Source organism: Pagrus pagrus (assembly GCF_965226575.1).
Source record: "Pagrus pagrus genome assembly, chromosome: 7".
NCBI classification, from domain to species: domain Eukaryota; kingdom Metazoa; phylum Chordata; class Actinopteri; order Spariformes; family Sparidae; genus Pagrus; species Pagrus pagrus.
The window spans coordinates 21,859,716-21,883,383 of NC_140191.1; the positions used below are offsets into that span (position 1 = coordinate 21,859,716).

At 40.2% G+C, this 23,668-nt stretch overlaps 1 protein-coding gene across 1 annotated transcript in view; it reads left to right on the plus strand.

Moving 5' to 3' along the window:
- Nucleotides 1-23,668, plus strand: part of triob (trio Rho guanine nucleotide exchange factor b) — a 119,607-nt gene that overhangs the window by 61,028 nt on the left and 34,911 nt on the right. The window contains 14 exon segments of the mRNA XM_084357287.1: nucleotides 2,651-2,782; nucleotides 3,535-3,765; nucleotides 5,724-5,846; nucleotides 6,169-6,360; nucleotides 11,888-12,057; nucleotides 12,275-12,449; nucleotides 17,038-17,233; nucleotides 18,211-18,377; nucleotides 20,917-21,036; nucleotides 21,990-22,088; nucleotides 22,202-22,294; nucleotides 22,513-22,662; nucleotides 22,799-22,913; nucleotides 23,119-23,234. Coding sequence (XP_084213413.1) covers nucleotides 2,651-2,782; nucleotides 3,535-3,765; nucleotides 5,724-5,846; nucleotides 6,169-6,360; nucleotides 11,888-12,057; nucleotides 12,275-12,449; nucleotides 17,038-17,233; nucleotides 18,211-18,377; nucleotides 20,917-21,036; nucleotides 21,990-22,088; nucleotides 22,202-22,294; nucleotides 22,513-22,662; nucleotides 22,799-22,913; nucleotides 23,119-23,234 — 2,079 coding nt within the window.

Genomic DNA, 23,668 nt, shown 5'->3' on the forward strand with positions numbered 1-23,668 from the left:
TGACACGGTGGACCATTCAGTCCTCCTGTCACGTCTTAATAATTATGTTGGCATCCGTGGCACTGCTTTGAAGTGGTTTACTTCTTACTTGTCCAGTAGAACTTACACCGTTATGGTTGGTGACCTGTCCTCATCCAGTGCTCCCCTTTCCTGTGGAGTCCCACAAGGATCTATTCTTGGCCCTATTCTCTTCTCATTGTACATGCTACCACTTGGGTCAATTATAGCCAGGCACAACCTTTCTTTTCACTGTTATGCAGATGATCTACAAATCTATCTGCCAGTGACACCAAACAGTAACAGCCCACAATGTTCTCTGCTTGATTGTATCGCTGATATTAAGCAGTGGTTGGCCCACAATTTTCTCCTTTTAAATGATGATAAAACTGAATGCATTATGTTTGGGGATACTGTGACGGCTGGCTTTGGCACCTTGTCTTCGAAATTCTCTTCCACTGTCAGAAATCTTGGAGTGATCTTTGACAATGATCTGAGGTTTGACAAACAGATCAACAATGTTGTCAGGACTAGTTTCTTCCAGCTACGTCTCCTGACCAAGGTTAAAATGTTTTTAAGCCATCACGATCTGGAGAAAGCCATCCATGCTCTAATAAGTTCAAGGCTAGACTACTGCAACGCACTTTATGTTGGCGTCTCACAATCTGCTCTTAGTCGCCTTCAACTAGTTCAAAACGCTGCTGCCCGTCTTTTAACTAACACTAACAGACGTATGCACATCACTCCTGTTCTTAACTCCCTTCATTGGCTTCCTGTTTCTTATAGAATTGATTTTAAACTTTTATTGTTTGTTTTTAAAGCTCTTAACGGTCTCGCCCCATCATATTTATCTGAGCTTTTAATTGTCCGAAATTCTGGCAGAGCTCTGAGGTCAAACAATCAACTCTTGCTGGAAGTGCCCAGGTCAAAATATAAACACTGGGGTGACCGAGCCTTCTCTGTTGCTGCCCCCAGGCTCTGGAATAAGCTCCCCGCTGAGATGCGTCTCACTTCTGACCTGGGCCTCTTCAAATCTCGGCTAAAAACTTATTTATTCAGGATGGCTTTTAATACCCAGTAGCATGATGACACTTTTATCTTACTTTATCTTATTTTGATTTTTACTGTATTTTATTGTTTTTATTGTTTTTATTTTTATTTTTATTTATTACTTGTTGTAAAGCACTTTGGTACACCGTAAGGATTGTCGTAAAGGGCTGTATAAATAAAGTACATTTACATTTACATTTACATACAGTATAATCATCCTGCACATATGCAGCTTTTTGGCTGAACTCGATATACTGTCGGCAGCTCCACTGGAATTCTTCAAAGTATCTGCATATATCTGCATATATTTACAAATTACAGTACACACTGTATAAATAAGACGTGGAATGAGGCATATTAGATCTATTACAGAATATTAGAGGCTGTCACGATTATCTGTCATTATCAGTTTAGTACCCAAACCTTAGGTGTATATATTTTTTAAAGAAATATAGATTTAAAGAGAAACAGAAGTAGGATTTTTTTTTTTTTGTTCCACTACAAATGACATGCACCAGGGTTGCTTTATCCCTAACAGACCTATAAAGACCATTTAAATGATTGATACTGCTTTCCATTGTTTTGCTTGCGGTTGCAGTAACACTGCATTAGTTGGTTGTTGACACCTATTGTTTGCTGAGTGGCCCTCTTTTCTGAACAGTCTTTAATGCTCAACACTTCCTTGTAAGCTATTGATATTTTGTGGTCAATATGGGTGGGCATTGCAGTGTTACAGGCATGCTATTGTGTGTTTTTGTGTATGCTGTATATAGTATGTGGCAAAATAGTCTCTGCTCTTGGGTCACTGAGATGCTATGATATAAAGCATGTTTTCCAGAGCCCCTTCTCCTCTTCCTCTTCTCATCTCAATCATTATTTTATCAAAGCTCTCTGCTCTGCAGTCTCTTTTCTCTTTGTTGAACTTTCCCCTCACTCTTACTTCAGTCTCTCTCTTTACCCAGTGTCTGTCAGCCTTACTGTTTCCAAACATAACAGTTTGGATGCCAAACTTTATGTGGAGCTAGTTAAGCTGACAGCCTGTTCAGAGCTTTTCTAATGCAGAGTCATTGTTTTTCTTTGTTTTCATTGGCTTTTGGTAAATGTGTTAAATGGGAAGCAAGGAAGCAAAACGGTGTCTGAACGCTTCATATATGCTAATAGCATGGACTGTGGCAGTGATAACATGTGCAATGTTAGTATGTGAAAAATACAAGTGCACATACTGTATACATTGAGATATTAAATATAGTCAGTTGTCAGTACACAGCCAGACAGTTTGATAATTCTTGTCATTATCTTGGTTTCATAGAAACAACTGGATCACCTAAGAAACCAGAATTTAAAAAATGAGGTTGATAAGAAATTCTAATTACAATGACTATTTTGTATAATGTCAACTAAATAGCAATGTTTTTTCCGGATTTACCAAGGTTCTCAGCATGCATACACAGTGGATGCTGCACTTTACCTACATAAGAGTATATATTAGTATGTACTAGTATGCTGTGCCTTATACAATAACAGTAATATTACAATAGTAAGTTATATGATAAAGTGCTTCAGTCTTATAATACTGTATGCTTTGTGTGTATTCTCTCCCCAGTACATGAGTAAAGTGGAGCCGTGGTGTAAGGCATGTGGTGAAGGAGAGCTCCCCTCTGAACTCCAGGATCTGGAAGACACGATCCACCATCACCAGGGATTATATGAGCACATCACCACTGCATACTCAGAGGTCACTACACTCAATCACACATACACACATACTGTATGCATGCAGCATGAAAAACAAATGTAGATGCAAATATTAATGCCGGTTCCACAAAATAGAACTGACAATTATCCAAATCATGTATTCAAAATATTCGCACAAGCCCTTGATACAAAACAATACAAGGTTTGCAATATAAACCCCTCTCTATGCTCTATTCATTTTTGTTTGAATTGTATTTATTTAAATGGAATATAAGGGGGGGATAATATATGGGGAAATAATCCTAAAGGGGCTTATTTTTTCCATCTAGGTTAATAATATAAAGCAATATTCACACAGTGACATATATCACACCGTCAAATATATTGCATATATGACATAAAAAATATGAAATACTAAAACAGAGGTTATTTTCTTGTCTTTTCCTCTTTTTAATATATTTTTCAAGTTGAACCAAATGAAAAAAGTAGGATTATAAGTTAGTAACCCAATATCGTATTGAAAATGTACCTCCATTTACTGAGATTTTTGGAAAAATAAAGACTAGATTACTGCATTTTTTACTCTGAGTAAATCTGTTTATGAAATTAATTTCTTTTCCAGTTATAGCAATGGATGTAATTATTTTTTTTACTGAAATGGTGCATTCTCTCCAGAAGAATTTCTGTTCAGTGAGGAATTCAGCAGCTGAGACTTGAGACATTTTATTACTCTCAAATGAGATAATTGATGATTTCTTTGCAATATGTGAAACCTCATGTCACCTTTTACAGGTAAGCCAGGATGGGAAGTCTCTTTTGGACAAACTGCAGCGACCTTTGACCCCAGGAAGTGCTGATTCATTGATGGCATCAGCTAACTACTCTAAGGCTGTGCACCACGTCCTAGATATCATCCATGAGGTGCTGCATCACCAGAGGCAGCTGGAAAACATCTGGCAGCATCGCAAAGTCCGCCTACACCAACGGCTGCAGCTGTGTGTCTTCCAGCAGGATGTACAGCAAGTAAGAGACACTAGAGCGCTGAATGCTAAGGGTGGGAATCTCTAGGAACTCAGGATTTGATTTGACTCAGATTCAGAGGGTTAGGATGTAGTTATAAAATGATTATTATTTTAAATATCTAGTTATTGACTTTTCTGCGTCAAGCCATAATCTTTCAACAGAGTCGCAATTCATGTAAGAATCAATTTTTACCCCCACCTCTAGTGAGCAACACCAGGTTTTGTTGTGCACACCTGGGCAGACATGTACACTAACACGTACTGTATACGGAAACAACTTCAGTAGAGACTAAAGAAAGTGCTATTCTATCTTGCCAACATGTACCCCGCACTTTAAAGCTTTCTATAGCTAGTCTATTAAGTAATGTAAAGCACTACCAATGTGCAGAGCTATCCTTCCAAACATTGTTTTGACTGAAATTAATCAACTTATTGACCTTTCACAAAACTTCTCATTATGTGGCAATTTAAAAAAAAATAATTTTGACTTAGTGTAAAATGCTTGTGTTTTCTTGTCTTTGAGTAAGGCTGCCACTACTGTAAAATACATTTGTACCAGCAACGGTACATGTGTATATTCCATTCATAGTTAAGAGATTAAAAATTAGTAATTCATTATTATATAGATAGCATGTTAAAGGATAAGTTCACCTAAAAATGAAAATTCAGACATTATTTACTCACCCTCATACTTATGGAAAGTGGGGCAAAGTTTAGTAGTCTGGAAAACATTTCTGGAGCTTCACAGTAAAACATGTTGCAGCATTCTGCTAAACAACTAAAGTAGCTGGGGAATTGTTTCCCATGAAATAATCCAAGTCTCTAGAAGTCCTGAGATCCCAAATTGATTTGAAAAGACATTATTTATTTTTTAAGCCAACATCTTCACTGTAGCTTCTAAGCTATAAAAATGTATACCCTGGGTGTAAATAACGTCTTTTCAAATTTCCATCAGAATGGGGGTGAATAGATAATGACTGATTTTCGTTTTTGGGTGAACTTTAAGTTTAACTTCAAGTGCTGTCTTACTATTTATTAATGGTCATAGAGATCCAATAAATCTTTGTTGTTTTGCACAGGGATGTTCTGCAAGCAATCCATAGAGGATAGCAGAGGCTGTGATATTAAGATATACTATAATCAGCTCCAGCTTCAAAGCCCTTTTTCACTTCCTCCTGGGTTTTCACAGTGTGAGCAGCCTCTATCTCTCTCTGTGACTGCCTGGATGGCAGAGCTCTTAGATCAAATCTACTGAGTTGGTGTATAGTGTCGTCTCTGGGTTTCTACCCTTTGGGCATGAACTCTTCTCTGCCTCTCTGCCCCCTCCTTCCCCCTTCTCTCTCTGTCTTGCTGTAGCTCTCTGCTTCTGTCTTCCCCCTCTTCCATCCACTCTTTCATTACCCTTTCCTCTTGGTAGTGGTTTCCATGGTGATGCAATTTACTGTCACATGAAGTGTCGAGGGCATTGTGCACGTGTTCATGTGTGTTTGTCCCATCAAAATATTCTCTCAGAGACCTTGAAAGCATCATGAAAATCCCTTTCATCACCCCACATAGAAACAGATGAAGTACGGCCATCTGTTTAATAGATAATAAGGTAATTATGGACAAAGATTTATGGCTAATCTCTTCCACAGTGGAAAATGTTGACACTTAGCACTGCTCTGGATTTCCTATTAGGCAAAATGTAATTGTCCACACTTGTGTAATTTAAACATGACAAACTGCAGATGGAGAAAAAGAATAAAGAAAAGCTGCAGAGACGTAAAGAGAGAGAGACAGAGAGAGACAGAGAGAGATGACATCTGAAGACCTCTGAAACTCTAATGTGATTCGATTATAAACTTTCCAGTCAATTGCACCCCCTACTGCTTGAAATGTATACTGCATTCTCGCAGTACGGTTACCCTGTGTAATTGGGCTCATAGGCTGCGTGTGTGTGTGTTTGTGTGTTTCAAGGTGTTGGACTGGATAGAAAACCATGGCGAGGCCTTCCTCAGCAAACACACTGGTGTTGGGAAATCTTTGCACAGAGCCAGAGCTCTGCAGAAAAGACATGAAGACTTTGAAGAGGTTGCACAGGTAAAGCATTTGAAAAAAGTTATGTTCATTATTCATTCTTCTCATGTTTAACACTTTTTCTTCTAAGCATCAAATGCACATTTCTATGAAAAAAATATTGTATCCCATTGTGTTACCTCAACGTCAATAAAATATTAAGTAAAGTTATATTTCAAAGCACAGAAAAGCTACAGTACATGAGATGTAACAAGATGTGGCTTCGCTGTATTGTCCTAGACCAATACAAAACTGAGATAAGATTTAGAGACTAAAGAGCAGTTAGCTGTAATAGTTAAGTGTATGAGATACTGTACTCTCATTTCAAATATATTTAATGTTTCAGAACACCTACACCAATGCTGACAAGTTGCTGGAGGCAGCAGAGCAGCTGGCTCAGACCGGAGAGTGTGACCCAGAGGAGATTTACCAGGCTGCCCACCAGCTAGAAGATCGCATCCAGGACTTTGTTCGACGCGTCGAGCAGCGTAAAGTCCTGCTTGACATGTCTGTTGCCTTCCACACACACGTCAAAGAGGTGTGTATTTCCTCTCCATATTAGCCCTATTTGCCATATTGATTTGACTCCTCTGTTTTGCCTTACGGTAAGCTTATGCAACTGACACTGTATTAAGACAGGAGTTGAGAATGTAGGGGGTTGTCGATTTATTGATCATACTTCTGCTTCTGGTCTTATGTAGGAATGACAGGAAAAAAGTTTTTGTCCACCATCAGCAACTGACTTATTCATAGTTTTTTCACTGAACAGAAATTTTTTACTGTTTTAGAGGTCTAACAGTGTCAATTTAAGGCCTGATTTGGTTTGTATATCTGTACACAAGTGACCTCTATAATCAGAGTTGTACTTGCAGGCAGTTATCACTGTAAAATAAAGACACATATAACTAGAAAGCACCAAAAGAGCGCATACATCCAGCTTAACTTGATAATGAAATTTTTTAGAAATGTTTAATTTGCATCAAAATCATCACTTGGTGATATTAATTCTTGCAAATATTATTTATGTATATATATACAGCTCTGGAAAAAGACCAAAAGAGACAACTGCAAATTTTTCTGAAATCAGCATCTCTACATGTATGACAGCCATTCCATTCCAGTGTCTGTTGAATTCCAACACAAGCACACCTCATTCTACTTATTGAGGTACTGATTAGGTGATCACCTGTACCCTAATCTTATTTAACAAGAAAAAGTATAAAAACCACTGCTGTGGTCGTCACTATCCTCTTGCAATAGGACCAGCTGGATGTCAAAAACAGTGCTAGTAGTACCTCAAAAGTAATTGGAATCAAAAAATAACTATTGACCATGCCAAAAGAGTTGAAAAGAAAAGTTTTGAGTGAGGAAAAGAAGGGTTCAATTCTGGCTTTACTGACAGAGGGATACAGTGAGCGTCAGGTTGCTTCCATCCTTAAAATTTCTAAGACAGCGGTTCAAAAGAATAAGGTCAAGCAGCAGACACTGGGGACAACAAAGCCACAGACCGGCAGAGGACTCTCCACTGACTGGAATGACCGTCAACTCATTCGAATGTCACTCAGCAACCATAGGATGACATCAAGTGACCTACAAAACCAATGGCAAATGGCAGCTGGGGTGAAGTACACGGCGAGAACGGTTGGAAACAGGCTCCTAGGGGCAGGGCTCAAGTCGTGTAAAGCTAGAAAAAAGCCCTTCATCAATGAGAAGCAAAGAAGAGCCAGGCTGAGGTTTGCAGAAGACCATAAGGACTGGATCACAGAGGACTGGAGTAAGGTCATCTTCTCTGATGAGTCCAATTTTCAGCTTTGCCCAACACTTGGTCAGCTAATGGGGAGGCCTACAAGCCACAGTGTCTCGCACCCACTGTGAAATTTGATGGAGGATCAGTGATGATCTGTGATCTGGGGGTGCTTCAGCAAGGCTGGAATCGGGCAGATTCGTGTTTGCGAAGGACGCATGAATCAAGCCACTTACAAGATTATCCTGGAAGAAAACTTGCTTCCCCAACTCTGAGGATTGGTTTTTCCAGCAGGACAATGCTCCATGCCACACAGCTAAGTCAATCAAGGTGTGGATGAAGGACCACCAGATCAAGACCCAGTCATGGCCAGCCCAATCTCCAGACCTGAACCCCATTGAAAACCTCTGGAATATGATCAAGAGAAAGATGGATGGTTACAAGCCATCAAACAAAGCTGACCTGCTTGAATTTTTGTACCATGAGTGGCATAAAGTCACCCAACAGCAATGTAAATGACTGATGGAGAGCATGCCAAGACGCATGAAAGCTGTGATTGACAATCAGGGTTATTCCACCAAATATTGATTTCTGAACTCTTCCCAAGTTAAAACATTAGTATTGTGTTGTTTATAAATGAATATGAACTTGTTTTCTTTGTTTCATTTGAGGTCTGAAAACACTGCATTATTTTTGTTATTTTGACCATTTGTCCTTTGCTGCAAATAAATGCTCGATATGACAATATTTTTATTTGGAATTTGGGAGAAATGTTGTCAGTAGTTGATAAAATAAAACAAAACTGTTCATTTTTTACTCAAGCACATACCTATAAATAGCAACATCAGAGAAACTGATAATTTTGCAGTGGTCTCTTAATTTTTTCCAGAGCTGTAATATATACATACATATATATATATATATATATATATATATATATATATATATAGATATATATATATATATATATATATATATATATATATATATATATATATATATATATATATAAATATGTGAGACAAAGTCATGTCCACATGACTGAATCAATGTATCACTTCTGTACGGGTGAAAGTCATCAAATTTGCAGGATATATCAAAATTATTTTTTACACTCTATCACACACTTCAGGAGTTATGCCCAAAAGTGTTTTATACATCTGCATCAAAAATGATCAAGAATGTACTTTTTAAGTTATTGCCTACATATTGAGAGAGGTGTGTGTGTTTGTGTTTCAGTGTGTGAATATTTTGTTGCCAGTCATTACGTTCTCCCCTTGCAAACATCTGTGCTCTCCTTTCCCTCTGTGGTGCACTTTTGTTTACACAAATTAAAGGCAATCTGCCTTCTCCTTCATTGTGACAATGACAATCGTGCCTTTGTTTTATCGTAACAAATAAATAAAAAGAACAAACTCTACACGGTACATGACATGAATCTGTATGTGCTGTGTTGTTTTGGTTCTAATGACTGCACCACTCCCTTGGTTCCTCTCACAGTGTAATGATAACATGAAAGTCATTCACTGCACATCTTTCAGTACCAAAGTTAACCTCTACACACTGACATAGACTGTGCTGTGCATGTGTTAACACGACATCCTGTTTACATAGACTCATACAGACAGTCAGAGCCATGGTGTTATTAATGAAGCCAGTCTTTAATGTCCATATGGACTAATCTCCTTCATCCCATCTGTCAGCTCCTACTGTGGCAGGTCACTCTGTGTGTGTGTGTGTGTGTGTGTGTGTGTGTGTGTGTGTGTGTGTGTGTGTGTGTGTGTGTGTGTGTGTGTGTGTGTGTGTGTGTGTGTGTGTGTGTGTGTGTGTGCGTGCGTGCGTGCGTGCGTGCGTGCGTGCGTGCGTGCGTGCGTGCGTGCGTGCGTGCGTGTGTTTCTGACTCTCCTGACCATCACCTCTCCTAGTTCTGTAGAAGCCTTTGGCCATAGTCCAGCATGTTGAAAGGCAACAAACTGTGGCGACGGAGCATGAACTACATTGGAGGATAGGGGATTCATCTGTACTGAAGCCATTATCGCCAACTAATTTTGATATTGTTAATAAATCTTCATTAATGGCATAAAAGGAAAGGGCTAAAATCAAAGCTTGTCTAGTTTTGCCTCCAGGATTTAATAAAAAACATTTGTGTTACCAAAAAGCTCACTAATTCCTCTGCGTAGTTGGTTGCCAAACAACAGTGTCAATGTCTATATAGATGTCAGGTATAGTGTTAGATACTGCATGTTACTAAGTGAATGACGGTAACAATACTAAATGTAGACGTGTTTTTGAGTAGGCAGTGTGGGTGTTAGACAAACCGTGGGTGCCAGGGCCTATCTCCTGCAGCCTGGATGGTTTGCCAGGGCTTGAGTACGCTGAGCCAATTCACCCAGATGGCTAATCTGTTACAAAGACGACCATTCACAAAACACCAGCTTTGAGCAGAACCGGTCTGATTTGATTTCTGTCGCCCATCTTCTGTCTGTCCAATTGGCAGCTTGTCTATCGATCCTTACATCTGTGTTTAACTCACAACGCTCTGTGTATCTGCCCCACCCCTCATCAGCATGTGTATTCTGTTCGCAAAAGGGCTGTTTGGTTGCTTCCTGCTCTTTTTTCTGCTCTTGGAAGGGTGTACAGGTGCTGGTCAACGAATTAGAATAATTTGAAATAGTGCAATCATTAAATTCTTTGAATGCATTTTTTGTGCAGAAAGCAAATCAGGTGTTCACCGCACCTGTCCTACTCGTTAGACTAATCACAGAACTCGTTACCTGTAAAAAATTTGCTCAGCTGAGCTTTCCAAAAGGCCCATTTAGGCCATTTAACTGTGACACTGTTGTTTTATTGAATTAGAATAATGGAGAAACCGTTTCATTGAATTAGAATAATTTTTATTATAATTACAATCATCACTTCCTCAGTATTTTGTGGCTGCCCCCTTGGCTTGTATGACTGCCTGAAGTCTCCGCGGCATCGATTTGACCAGCTTGTCGCAAGTTTCCGCACTCACAGCTTCCCAGGCAGTGGCGATGTTCTGCTTCAGTTGGTCCAGCGTAGTAGGCTTTCTGTCGCGAATTTTCCGCTTGACGATGGCCCAAAGGTTTTCAATGACATTGAGGTCAGGCAAGTTGGCCGGCCATGCCAAAACTTCAAGCTGTTTTTTAGTGAACCAATCTTTGGTCGACTTTGCCGCATGAGCCGGTGCAAGATCCTGTTGAAATATGAAGTCTTCTTCGCCGAACTGTTCCTCAACAGTCGGAATCAGGAACGTTTCCAGAACATCTTGATATACGGCAGCATTGACAGTCTTCTTGAGGAAGCAGAGTCTCCCTACACCTCGAGCGGACATGCATCCCCAGACCATAACGCTCTGGGGAAACTTGACGGATCTTTTCATGCACTCGTGGTTGTAGGTTTCGCCACCACGACGCCAGACACGAGGACCTTGGTCACCGAAGGAGATGCAGAAGCGTGATTCGTCACTGAAGACCACTTTCTGCCAGTCTTCAGCAGTCCACTCGACGTGTTCTTTGGCCCACTTCAGCCGTTTCTCCATTTGTTTCTTGTTCAGCATCGGTTTTACTGCTGGAACGCGAGATTTGAAGCCGAGTTCGCGCAGACGACGGTAAGTGGTTGATCTGGAGACGTCGGCGCCGGTCTGCTTGTTCCACAAGTCGGTGAGCTCGGAAGTGGACTTGAACCGGTTGCTGACTGCGATCTTTCTCAGCTGCTTGTTGTCGCGAGCAGAAGTTTTTCGGACGCCGGAACAGTTGGTGCGCTTGCTGCAGTTTTTCTTGAGAGCTTTGCAGACGGAAGACTGGCTGATGCCGAGCTGCTCAGCAATTTTAGTTTGGGTCAAGCCTTGTTGGCGAAGGGCTTGAATTTGAGCCACTATTCCGGTTGAGAGGTCGCGCTGCTTACCCATGATTGATTTTACAACTTAGAAATTCTACTCAACCCTGACTTTATACTGCACAGTGAACACTCTTCACAGAAAACAAAAATTCGAGCATTTATTCTAATTCAATGAAACGGTTTCTCCATTATTCTAATTCAATAAAACAACAGTGTCACAGTTAAATGGCCTAAATGGGCCTTTTGGAAAGCTCAGCTGAGCAAATTTTTTACAGGTAACGAGTTCTGTGATTAGTCTAACGAGTAGGACAGGTGCGGTGAACACCTGATTTGCTTTCTGCACAAAAAATGCATTCAAAGAATTTAATGATTGCACTATTTCAAATTATTCTAATTCGTTGACCAGCACCTGTATATGATGCCATGTTTTAACTGGCTTGCCTTTCCTGTCAATCATTGTTAGCTATGGACTTGGTTGGAGGAGCTTCAGAAGGAACTGCTGGATGATGTGTATGCAGAGTCGGTGGAAGCGGTGCAGGACCTGATCAAGCGTTTCGGCCAACAGCAGCAGACCACCCTGCAGGCCACTGTCAATGTCATCAAGGAGGGAGAGGACCTCATACAACAGCTCAGGTGACAATTACTAATACATGTCATGCAGTACAAACACAGTCTCCTAACTTAAATGTAGGTATGTTTTAGAGTTTCAACCATGAGGAATCACTGAAAATAACTAGAAAACAAAACTAAAGAATGCACAAGTTTTTCTTTGACTTCCTTAAGGATGTCTCCATAAGAACCGAAAGCACACTGTACCTGTAACTCTGCTGTATTTGACCTCTCTCCACAGAGACTCTGCCATCTCAAGCAACAAGACTCCCCACAACAGCTCCATGGCCCACATCGAGAGTGTGCTGCAGCAGCTGGACGAGGCCCAGGGCCAGATGGAGGAGCTGTTCCAAGAAAGGAAGATCAAACTGGAGCTCTTCCTTCAGCTCCGTATCTTTGAGAGGGATGCCATTGATGTGAGTAGGCAGGAGACGGAGACTTGGTGTATGATGAATATTTTGTTTTATCTTGCAATGTTCTGGCAATAGTTGGAGTAAGAAAAACAGAAAAAGTAAAGGACAGGATATAAGGGTTTGAGGATTGAGCAAGTAAGGGGTTGGAGTGGATTAATCATATACTTGCACAGATAATATCAGAGGGGAAAATACTTGAACCAGAATTTTCAGACTTATCAATAGGAATAAGGGGGTGGATGAAACTGAGAAATTCAGGAGCAAAGAAGAAGAGTACAGGTGAAAATACTATTGCAGAGAATGTGATACGTCGAGAAAGAGGGAATGACAGGTATAAATGTACCGTATTAAAGCATTTGTTTTTTGTTTCAGTGGCTTAGTAGTTCATAAATGCAACAATGATACCTCACATGTGTCAAGGGAATACACTGAAATACCAAAATGACTGTGACTCTGAGCTGATGGACCGTTTCACAGTAAAAGGGAGCTTCAGTCCTGTAGTGAGGATTCCTGCCGGTTCAAAGCTTGGTTGAATTCACAGCGATACTCTCACATGTACTACATTAAAAAAGTATTTAGTTCCACTTGACGCATCTCATCCACTGACTCATTCCAATTTTGTTTCCCCCTCCCCAACCAGCTACTAGCTCCATTGTATCCTCTAATTCCTTAATGTCCCACTGTGAGAGTGAATGCTTTTCTCAGCTGGAGCTCAGATATGATAACTGCTCTCTTAAAAATATTATTTTATGTTTCCCCTCGTGATGTTTATCATGGCTGTTCAATCAGATTTGTTGAGCCACACTATGTTGACAGATGAATTACACTCAGTCACTGTGGAATCAGAAGCTTGAAGCAGAAATTCAGGCTTGTATTCATGAGGATAGTGCAAGTAAAAAGAATGTTTGTGGGAAGTAATCAGCACTGATGTGATGAATAAAAGTGTTCATGGAAATGGCTTTCAATGATAATCACATCACTAGTGTGTATAAGAACAGAATTTATAGCCATGCTAGCAGCATGGCTCTACTTATGGCAGTGTTGGTGTGTCAGTCATTTATTCAGTTGGTCAGTCAGCCAGTTAGTCAGTCAGTCGGCCCACCACTTTTGTTTTAGAATGAAATGTCTCAACTATTAGATGAATTGCATGAAATTTGGGACAGATATCCATGGTGCCCAGAGGATGATTGTGAATGACTCTGATGATCCCCTGACTTTTTGACTCAATAACTGTTGGATTGATTGCTGTGAAATTTGACATTCACACCCCCTCAGGGTTAATTGTCATCACTTTGATGACTTTTCCTCTAGAACTATTATCAGGTAAAAAGTTATTTGTCCAAAAGCTACTTTGGTTGATACATGCAGAACTAATGATGTTCACATTAGCTTCATTTGGAGTTTTTGTTGAGTGCGAATGAGCAAATGTTAGCATGCTAACACACTAAACTAAGATGTGTTAACATTTAGCAAAAAGACCCACTATGGTTTTAATAGCTAACTACAGTCATACAGGACAATTAGCATGACTATTATGCATTAAAATGTCTACTGTGCATCAGCTGTAAGCTTGCCCAATAGCACGCACCAAGGGTTTGTTTTCTCTTTATGTTTGAATTCAGGTCAACCTCTCACTAAATTCAGCACTCACCAGAGACTTCAGTTCTCTTATCTTCTTTTCCCCCTTCGCTCTGTAAAGTTATGTACATTATGTACACAAGTAAAGAAGAATGATAAGTGGGAACTAAGATAAATCATTTTTTTATCCTAAAAGTTCAAAAGTAATGTCCGAGTTCTCCTCCTGCCGGTAAACAGCACCAGATCAGAGCAGAATCCGGTGTTTATTCCTCCAGAAGGTCTTACTCTGCACCGGTTCTCTTTTCCAGAGCTGGCTGGCTCTGAGGAGCTGAACAGCAGCTCTGTCAAACCCTTCGTCAGGCCCTCCAACACAAACGTCTTTTGTTTTGTATTAATTGAGAGACCCAGAAGCAGAAGCAGAAATTATATATTGTCCATTACATTGTTTGCCTTCCTCTGTCTATGTCATAACTGGACGATCAGATGATTATGTAACTACTATTGTGTTTCTATTACAACTTAGAACATTTGCTTTACATTTTCTGCTATTGTCTGCAGGATTTTTAAGACAAACATGGTAAAGTTAGTAGAAGAACTATTGGGAAGACTACTCATCATAATATTGAAAGCTATATAGAATTTGTAAGTATGCCCATGATTGGATTCTTTTCCACTGTGTGTTGATAGATTTCTGTGGTTGGCTTCAAGTCGTTTGTGTCTGTATTGTTAAGTCCAAAAGAACAGACAAGTCTCACTTTAGCTCTGCGTGTCAAGTCAGAGAATGGTGGTGAATCTGCTAATCTCTCATATTGAACACTGAAGTACGCCCACACATACACACACATAGACAGAGGATTAATATGACACAGTGCTTGAGCATGAAGATGGGCTGAGGAGACATTTGGTTCCTTCCACTCCCTGCCCACACACACGCACCCTGACACTCCCTCCTGGCTTGAAGGGGTGTGTGTGTTTGAGGTGAGGGCATGGGGTTGAGGTGAGACATACAATTTTCTCACAATGTCTTCTTCTCTGACGATAGGCCCCGTATCACTTCAAACCACCAAGATAAAAAAAGACTGAGCTGGTCAAAGAGGAGACTTATCTCCTCACATTAGTTAGTTTTCACAGTGTTGGTAGCTGAGGGAGATGGTCTTTTTGCACACAGAGGGTATTTTACTCAACTGTAAGAGGAGAGGAGAGCAGAGTGCAAACGACTGCTTGGTAAGTTTCTACTTTGTTGCCAGACTTATCATATTGTTAGAGTATTATATTATTCTGCTATGAAAGGGCTTGATAAGGTAACTCAAGAAGGTCATGTTTTTGTACAGAGTAGATTTGAGATTTATTGCAAAATAGGTTTAACAAACTTATGACATAGAATTTTTTCTGCATGGCGTCGAGTAATAGAGAAAACAACTTTAATGGACTTCAATATACCTTGTCCAAGACCATGTATTTCGGAGGATATGGATCAAGGCTTGTGTGAACCCCGGTTTGAGGAGGGAGTCGTTGTTTAGGCTGTGTTTACGTATTTGTTTCTGAGAGAGCTCATCTGTGATGATCATTCATTTTCATTCATTCATTTTTTCTTTTGGAAAGTTTGCAGCTTTTCAGTGTTTGCACACACCCAGACTTTCTCTGCACTGGATGCTGGTGTTAGGAGGTAAACATGCAAAAACTGATGAGCTCCACTTCATTGTCATTTTAGTTAGAGAGAAACACAGTGTGCTTCTCAATGAAACAGATGGGAAGAGAGAAATTTCAAGACACAGATAAATGTTTATATGGACTCCTACTGTAACCGTGGAACTGTATTTACTGAGTATTCACTGTTTGCATTGAATTTGTCCCAACTCTTGGGAGCAGTTGGCAGCTCTTCCCTGCTTTTCCCTAAATGTTCAATATGACAAATAAGCCGAGCATAATCATACACTCAGTCTGTAGTAAATTGCTATTGCTGAAATGTTTCACCATCATTTTGCCAAGTTTTAGCAGTATATACTCTTGCCGCACTATGAATCAAACCTCTATCTGTAGCGCTCTAGGTGTTCTAACTTGAACAGGATTGTCAGGACTGTAACCCCTCAAGGACCTGTACAGGTCCACTGACCCCACTTTAAAAAAACAAAGTTCTAAGGCACAAGATAACATACTTTGAATTGAAGAGCGCAGCTGCCAGCGCATCTCATTTTCCTTTACATTTATGCGTACGGATAAAATTCTACCACTGTTAAGAAGTTGAGAGCTTTAGTGTTGACATTTGATCAGTGTCGTCGTTAAAGAATCATGTTACGTCCACAGTAGTGTTAATGTCAATCTTAAAGCTGCAATTCTAGCATTAAGATTTAATTTCACACCATTCCTGAAGACCTGAATTGTCAATGAAAATCTGAATCTCGGCCACAGGTTGACAGGTTAGGGTAACTCTAAATGCCTCAGAGCAAAGAGGTGGGTAAATTCTCAAATGAAGTGTAGACTAGACCGCATGGAAAAGAAAAAAAAAAAGCAACACTGACAGACAGAGCTGGATGGTGCCAGGATCAAGGTGCCCCTGGTATCATGATTCAGTCTGCGTGGGCAGTCAGAGACATGCACTGACATCTCGGTACATCTGCTTTACCAGCCATGCATCACCAGTGTAATATGTTATCCGTTATTATGGCTGTCAGTTTAGAGTGTCTGGTTACAGCCATTAAACTGTCTGGCTTGGTATTCAGAAATTCTCTTAATCATAAAATTATATGGATAATGAAATGACTGTGTGGCTTTGCAGTGCTTTACTTTTTCTTTGAATGTTTGTGCTGGTGGAGATAATTGTTGCAAGGTATCTTGTATTCTTAGCAGTGTGTATAATTTCAAATAATCTTTAGCTCCATCCATTTTTCCTTATTAATGTCAAAAAATTAAAGCAAAATAAGTTATTATTTTAATTATTAAAAAGTCATTTTTCTCTCATATTATCTGTGAATTAACATTTCTTCTTGTCTCACTCTTTCTGTCCCCTTCTCAGATCATCTCAGACCTGGAGTCATGGAACGAAGAGCTGTCCCAGCAGATGAGTGACTTTGACACAGAGGACCTGACACTTGCCGAGCAGAGACTACAGCATCATGCAGACAAGGCGCTCACTATGAACAACCTCACCTTTGACGTCATCCACCAGGGACAAGAGCTGCTGCAGTATGTCACAGAGGTCCAAGCGTCTGGTGAGTGAGGGAATAGAGACACAGTTGAATGTGTTGGAACTGTACATTCATTTGAATTTAATTTGAAAACAGCAAAGACATGTGGGCTACTTTGAGTAATTAAGAGAAAAGGGTAGATGGATGGATATGTTTGGAGTGAATGAGTGAGTGAATAAGTGGAAGATGGCATGTTAAAGAAATTCAGGGAAGGGGGGAAGGTAATGGGAGGCAGATCTGCTCTTACCAGGCAGCCTGTGCCTTTTAATCTGAAGAGTCATGTTCACCATCGGGTTAAACCACTGTTGGGTAACAACACACACGCACACAAACACACAAGTACATGTTTTAGATGACCGGGAATAGCCTCCTCCTCTTCACCTCAGAGATTGTCACATAACAAATCAAGCTCATGTTATGCAAAGTCTGACTCTGCAGTCAGCCAGCTGCACTGCTACAGCTCGCTGCGTGGCTGCCTTAATAATAGAAGATGCACACGAGCTACCTCTGTAACCTGCTTTAGGACAATTATTTACCTGGGCTAGCCTTGTAGCTAGCATCACAACAATGCGGATACAGAATGCAGGATTAAAATGTGAGTACAGGTTATGCCAATGCCAAATTTGTCGTATTGGGTTCATGCAGGAGAATGGTTTTCAGACATTATTCTGTTAGCTTCCGTAAGATCAACATTTCACTGTCTGCATGGCTAGCTTTTATTAAAAATGTAAGCTCTGTAACATATGTAAGAATATTTTTTAAGATGTAAAATCTGTATCTATCCAGCTGTTCCTATAAGATGCAGGTAAAACAGATAAAATTCATGAAATACATATTTTATACATCTCTCTCTACTGCCATGTAGAATCGCTAAAATCCTATTCATTCAATACACATTTTCCCCTCGTCAGTAACAATAAGTGAAGAAAAAAGAACACCAATAGTTATAATAAAAGACAAATTGCCACTGGCAACATAATAAATTGTCTGTTGTCTTGCAGGTGTGGAGCTGTTATGTGACAGAGATGTGGACATGGCCACACGGGTCCAGGACCTGCTGGAGTTTCTTCATGAAAAGCAGCAGGAGTTGGACCTGGCTGCAGAGCAGCACAGGAGACATCTGGAGCAGTGTGTCCAGTTAAGGCATCTACAGGCTGAAGTAAAACAGGTACGTACTTGAAGAAGAAAAGGACAAGAGAGCATAACAAGGATAGACAATGAAGCAATTGAAGCAGTGACTAGAGAGTGGAGGTGGGATTTTGAAAAGCAAGTGCAAAGACTTTGAAAAGACAAGTTTCAAAAGAGCTTGGGTTTTTAATTATGAGGAATAAGAAGAGACAAAACATAAATATTTTATTTATGATAAGCAAAATTTGTGCGTAGTTTTTTAGACATTTGAAGTGAAAATAGAATTCATACTTTCATTCAGTATATGAATGCTGACGTGCTGTGATTCAGAAATAAGCACACCATGGGCTACCTGTGAGGCTGAGTTCAACATGATCTGTGGAAAGCTATTCTGACAGTTTATTGCCACAGCATACCATGATACTACAGCGGAGAGTGTTGAAGGACTAAAAGGCTATAGTATATTCTGTCTGTACATGACCATGGGTAGATGACTAATCCTGTGTCAAAGCTCTCTCCCTCCTCTTTCTTTCTCTGTATTTCTCGCTGTATCTCTATCTGTCTGTGTGTCTCTCTCTGACTTTGGGGAATAGTCAGAGCAATGCAGTGTTATTGTATGTTCAGCCAACGTTTGGAAATTCAAGGCAAACTAAGACAAATGGGCCAGACAGTATCTGACTTGATATGGAGGGAAAGAGCTCAGGTTGTTGTTGTGTCAGTAAAGTGCACATCTACTTGCACTTCTCTCCCAATATTCATCCAATACCTGAATACAATCACAGAAAGAAAATAGTTTGAGATTTTGAAATGCAGCCACTGATATTTCAAAGCAAAACATAAAACAAAGATGAGGCCAATTTTCATAACTAGGCCTGTTATCATCGTGATGCAGTCAAATAACAACAGGCTTTATATTTCAACTTGCGCTTAAATGAATAAAAAATTGAACAAAAGTGTTGGCAGACATGAAACTGAGACTAAAATAAACTAAATTATACCCTGAGAGTACTGCAGCAAAACATTTTAGAAGATGAACTACCATCGCCTTGATCGAACAGACCTGACAGTATGATGATAGTGTTACGTCAGTGTGATGTTTATGTTGTTGTTTAGTCATCTACCCACAGAGAGGCAGCTATGGACTGATTGAGAAATCTTTATGTGTCTATGTAGCTGATACTGATTTATAAATCAGAATTGTTTTAAGCTGCCGTTTTTAAGCTTTTAAACTGTACAATTTACTTTTTAACATGAATTTATTTAAATTACTGAAACGCTGTTAAACTAAATTTGAAACAACCATAATCTGGTAATTGTAGCCTGTATAGTCCTGCTACTGATATATAAATATCCCAGCCTTTCAGTCCTGGCCAAAGAATACTACACAACAGTTAACCTGTTTCTTTTCTTTTTTTTTTTTAGATGTCCCAAACGAATAGGGATTATGACTAGAGCAAGAGTTATAACAGATATAAACACTGTCAAAGTACTATAAAATTGCATCAGCTTGGTGATGTATCATGAAATAAAGGAATATATTATGTCACTCTACCTGTTTTTCATACCTTACAGGTGAATCATACATGTAGTCATTATTGCTGATATTGCTGCTGTTTGTTCGTGCATTAGAGTTACGTCACATTGGCGTGCAGCTCCTCTGGTATCCAGCAGCAAACACACATACCTGTCCTGCCTCGGGACATTGCAAGTGCAGTGGAAACACAGGCCCTGTTATAGTTGCTGAAAAACAGGAGTCAGAGTTGTGTTGCATCATCACTTTTATAGCCAAGATCCAGTTGCAGCTCTGCCCATCACCCACACAGCAGGTGTGCTTTGCTGAGTCAGAGAGAGGTGTCCTGTCAGACTGTGTTTAGCATACCCTCTGGCTAGAACTAGGCCAACAAAACTATGAGCAAATGGGATTTTGTGGGCATCTAGGAGCATGTGTGTGAGGCAGTGTGTGTGGTAGTTGAAGTGATTATGTACAAAGGGCTAAGTAAAGGATAGAGTAGGCAGGTAGGGAAATGTGTGCAAAGTGAAATTTGAAGTCAAGGAATTTAAGCATGAACAGAAAGAGAATGCAAGGGTGTACAGAGGTGTCAGGGTTAGAGAAACAATGGAAATAAAACATGAGAAGAGGAAGATAAAAGGGAGAGGTTGGTGCACACGGAGAGAGAATGTTGAAAAGCTGCCTGAAGAAGGAGAAAAGAAAATAGAGCAGAGGATATTGGGAACAGCTTACAACTGATTTTTTAAAGTATTTTTTGGCCTTTTCATGGCTTTATTTGATAGGACAGCTTGAGATATGACAGGAAATGGGATCAGAGTGAGGAGAGAGGGGGATGACATGCAGCAAGGGGCCACAGGCCAGACTTTAACCCTGGGCCACTGCAGTGAGGACACAGTCTCTGTGCATGGGGCTCACGCTCTACCAACTGAGTTACTGTTGCTTGCGCCCCTTGCAGCTGATTTGTAAAGTTTTTTCAAGATGTTTTTTTTTAGCGTAGGTAGTGCAAATAATTTCAGTCCATTTGAAAATATTTATATAATATATATAAATTTGTGTCTGTTTGTTTTAGGTGCTGGGTTGGATCCGTAATGGTGAATCCATGCTGAACGCCGGTCTGATCACAGCCAGTTCGTTACAAGAAGCTGAACAACTGCAGAAAGAACATGAGCAATTCCAACATGCAATAGAGGTAAAATTTTGAAAAAATCCAACATACTTTGTTGCAATTCTTATTCCATTTTTTCCTCTTCTTCCTTTTAATCATGTCTCAATTAATCTTCTCATGCCCCATTCTTCATCACCCCATTTCCCACTTTTGTATCTCCTTTGCCCTGTTCAACCTTATGCCTTTCTAAAACTCTTCTCGGGTTCATACATGTATCCACCGCCTCCCCGTCTCATCACAAGTCACACATGAAATGGAATTATGAATAACTAATATCTCTACCTCTCTTTTTCTTCTCTCTCTGCTTATCTTTCTTCTTTATTTCCTTTCTCCTTTTACCACTGATTATGCAGGGTGCCTTTCCTTTGAACTCTGTCGAGCCTGGCTCATTTTAATTCAGGCCTGTACCTGACCTACTTCTCCAGAGCTCACATATACGCACACACACAAAGATGCACACTCAGAAGAAGCTGTGTTTATGATTATTGCTTATGTGAGACTTGAATTTTAATATGCATACCATAACTGTAGTCCCTGAAACCTACAATGAGTCCTGTGTGGTAAGAAAATAGCAACTGATATGGGAATGTCCTCGTTGATGGTTCCCTGTAGGTGCTGCAGACATTACCAAAGGTTGCAGGAAATCCTTCACTCTTCCTTCGTCTCTTTCTGCTTTCCCTCCCTCTACTGCTCTGAGTCCAGTAAGGAGAAGAAAAAAATCACAAGATACTTTCTTTTTTTTACCTCCCTATCTCATTTCCTCCCCAGAATGCTCACTCCAGGACACTCTTTTATGACACAGCCATAATCACATACAACTTTTATTTATTTAGCCTCTCCTCCACCCTCCACCAAACTGCCCTGCAGGGCCAACAAGAAGCTGGGGTCCTATTTTCAAAGCAATGGCTGTGCTATAGAGGTTCATATAACTCTTGAATCTCATGTTGTTTTTTATCTCACCCTCAACCCGCATTCAGAAAACCCATCAAAGTGCACTGCAGGTACAGCAGAAGGCTGAGGCCCTACTCCAGGCAAACCACTACGACATGGATATGATCAGGGACTGTGCAGAAAAGGTATCCATCTCTTACAATTGCATACATCTCTAAAGGAGAGCATGAATAATAACAGAGGTGGCAGGATTTTAAAGGTGCTTGTTGTAAACTGATATGTTTTGTGTGACTTGAAGGTGGCAGACCACTGGCAGCAGCTGATGCTGAAGATGGAAGACAGACTCAAGCTGGTTAATGCTTCTGTTGCCTTCTACAAAACCTCTGAACAGGTACTTTTGTGTGTGTCAGATAATGGCAAAGAAGGATTATGGAAGGACACTGTCCTTTGTCAATGTACCTGCAAAGTGTCTGCCTGCAGTGTCAGAGTATCATTAAAAGAATGCTCTCCAGGATGTACAGTCTCACAGGTTGCATGTGTGTCTTGAGCAGTAGAAGACCAGTGTTGCATCGTACAGTGGTTTTATATACTGTTTCATCTATGTCTCAGGTGTGCAGTGTGTTAGAAAGCCTGGAGCAGGAGTATAAGAGAGAAGAAGACTGGTGTGGCGGTGCTGATAAGCTGGGCCCGAACAGTGAGTCAGATCATGTCACTCCTATGATCAGCAAACATCTGGAGCAGAAAGAGGCCTTCCTCAAGGTGAGACAAAAAGAAAGAAAAGACGCATCAAATCACTTGTTTTGAGGTTGATTTCTAAGATAATTTCTATATTAGTCAGAAAGATATTACTATTGAGCCTGTATGTGACATCTGTTCTCATTCTGCACACTTACAGGCCTGTACATTAGCCCGGCGTAATGCTGACGTCTTCTTGAAGTACCTGCACAGGAACAGTGTCAACATGCCTGGCATGTTGTCCCATGTCAAAGCTCCAGAGACTCAGGTCAAGAGTAAGTAGACAACTCAGCAGTCACCTTCATCTCTTCTGCATCTTATCATTGCAAAGATCTTTATCAAATTTGTATATTTAACTTTTTCTATCCGCAGTTTCTTAATTCCTTCACTGAATTATAAATTCAGGTTTTCCAATATGTTCTTGTGTAATGCTGATGCACAGAAAGACAACATTTTTTAATGCTTGTGTTATTCCATCAGATATCTTGAATGAGTTGCTGCAGAGAGAGAACAGAGTGCTCCACTTCTGGACCATGAGGAAGCGGAGGCTGGACCAGTGCCAGCAATATGTTGTGTTTGAACGCAGCGCAAAACAGGTGTGTTCTTGTAAAAGTGTGCATACTGGATGTTTATGTGGCCACTAGCCGGGCATAGCACATTGGTGCATTGTTTCATCAGTTGTCATCCTCCTCCGTATTAGATGATCGGCTCTTGCTTGCATTGGAATCAAATCAGCAAGTTAGTTTGTCTCAGTTTGCGTACAGCTGCAACTTCCATTTTACTCTGTTTTTAAGTCAAGCAGTCTGTGTTTTCTTAGTAATGATACATTTCAAATATACTGGAAATGATGTAATCCTGCAGACATTTGCAACAATGACAGTCATAAGGACAGCTATCATTATGTGGCCCACTAAATTTAAGCACCACGTTTATTACAGAGCATTGCCAAACATAAGTCTCCAACCACTCATTTTTAGCCCTCGGGCTGGACCAAAATTTCAACCTCTGGGACCTCTTGTTGTAAAGTTTT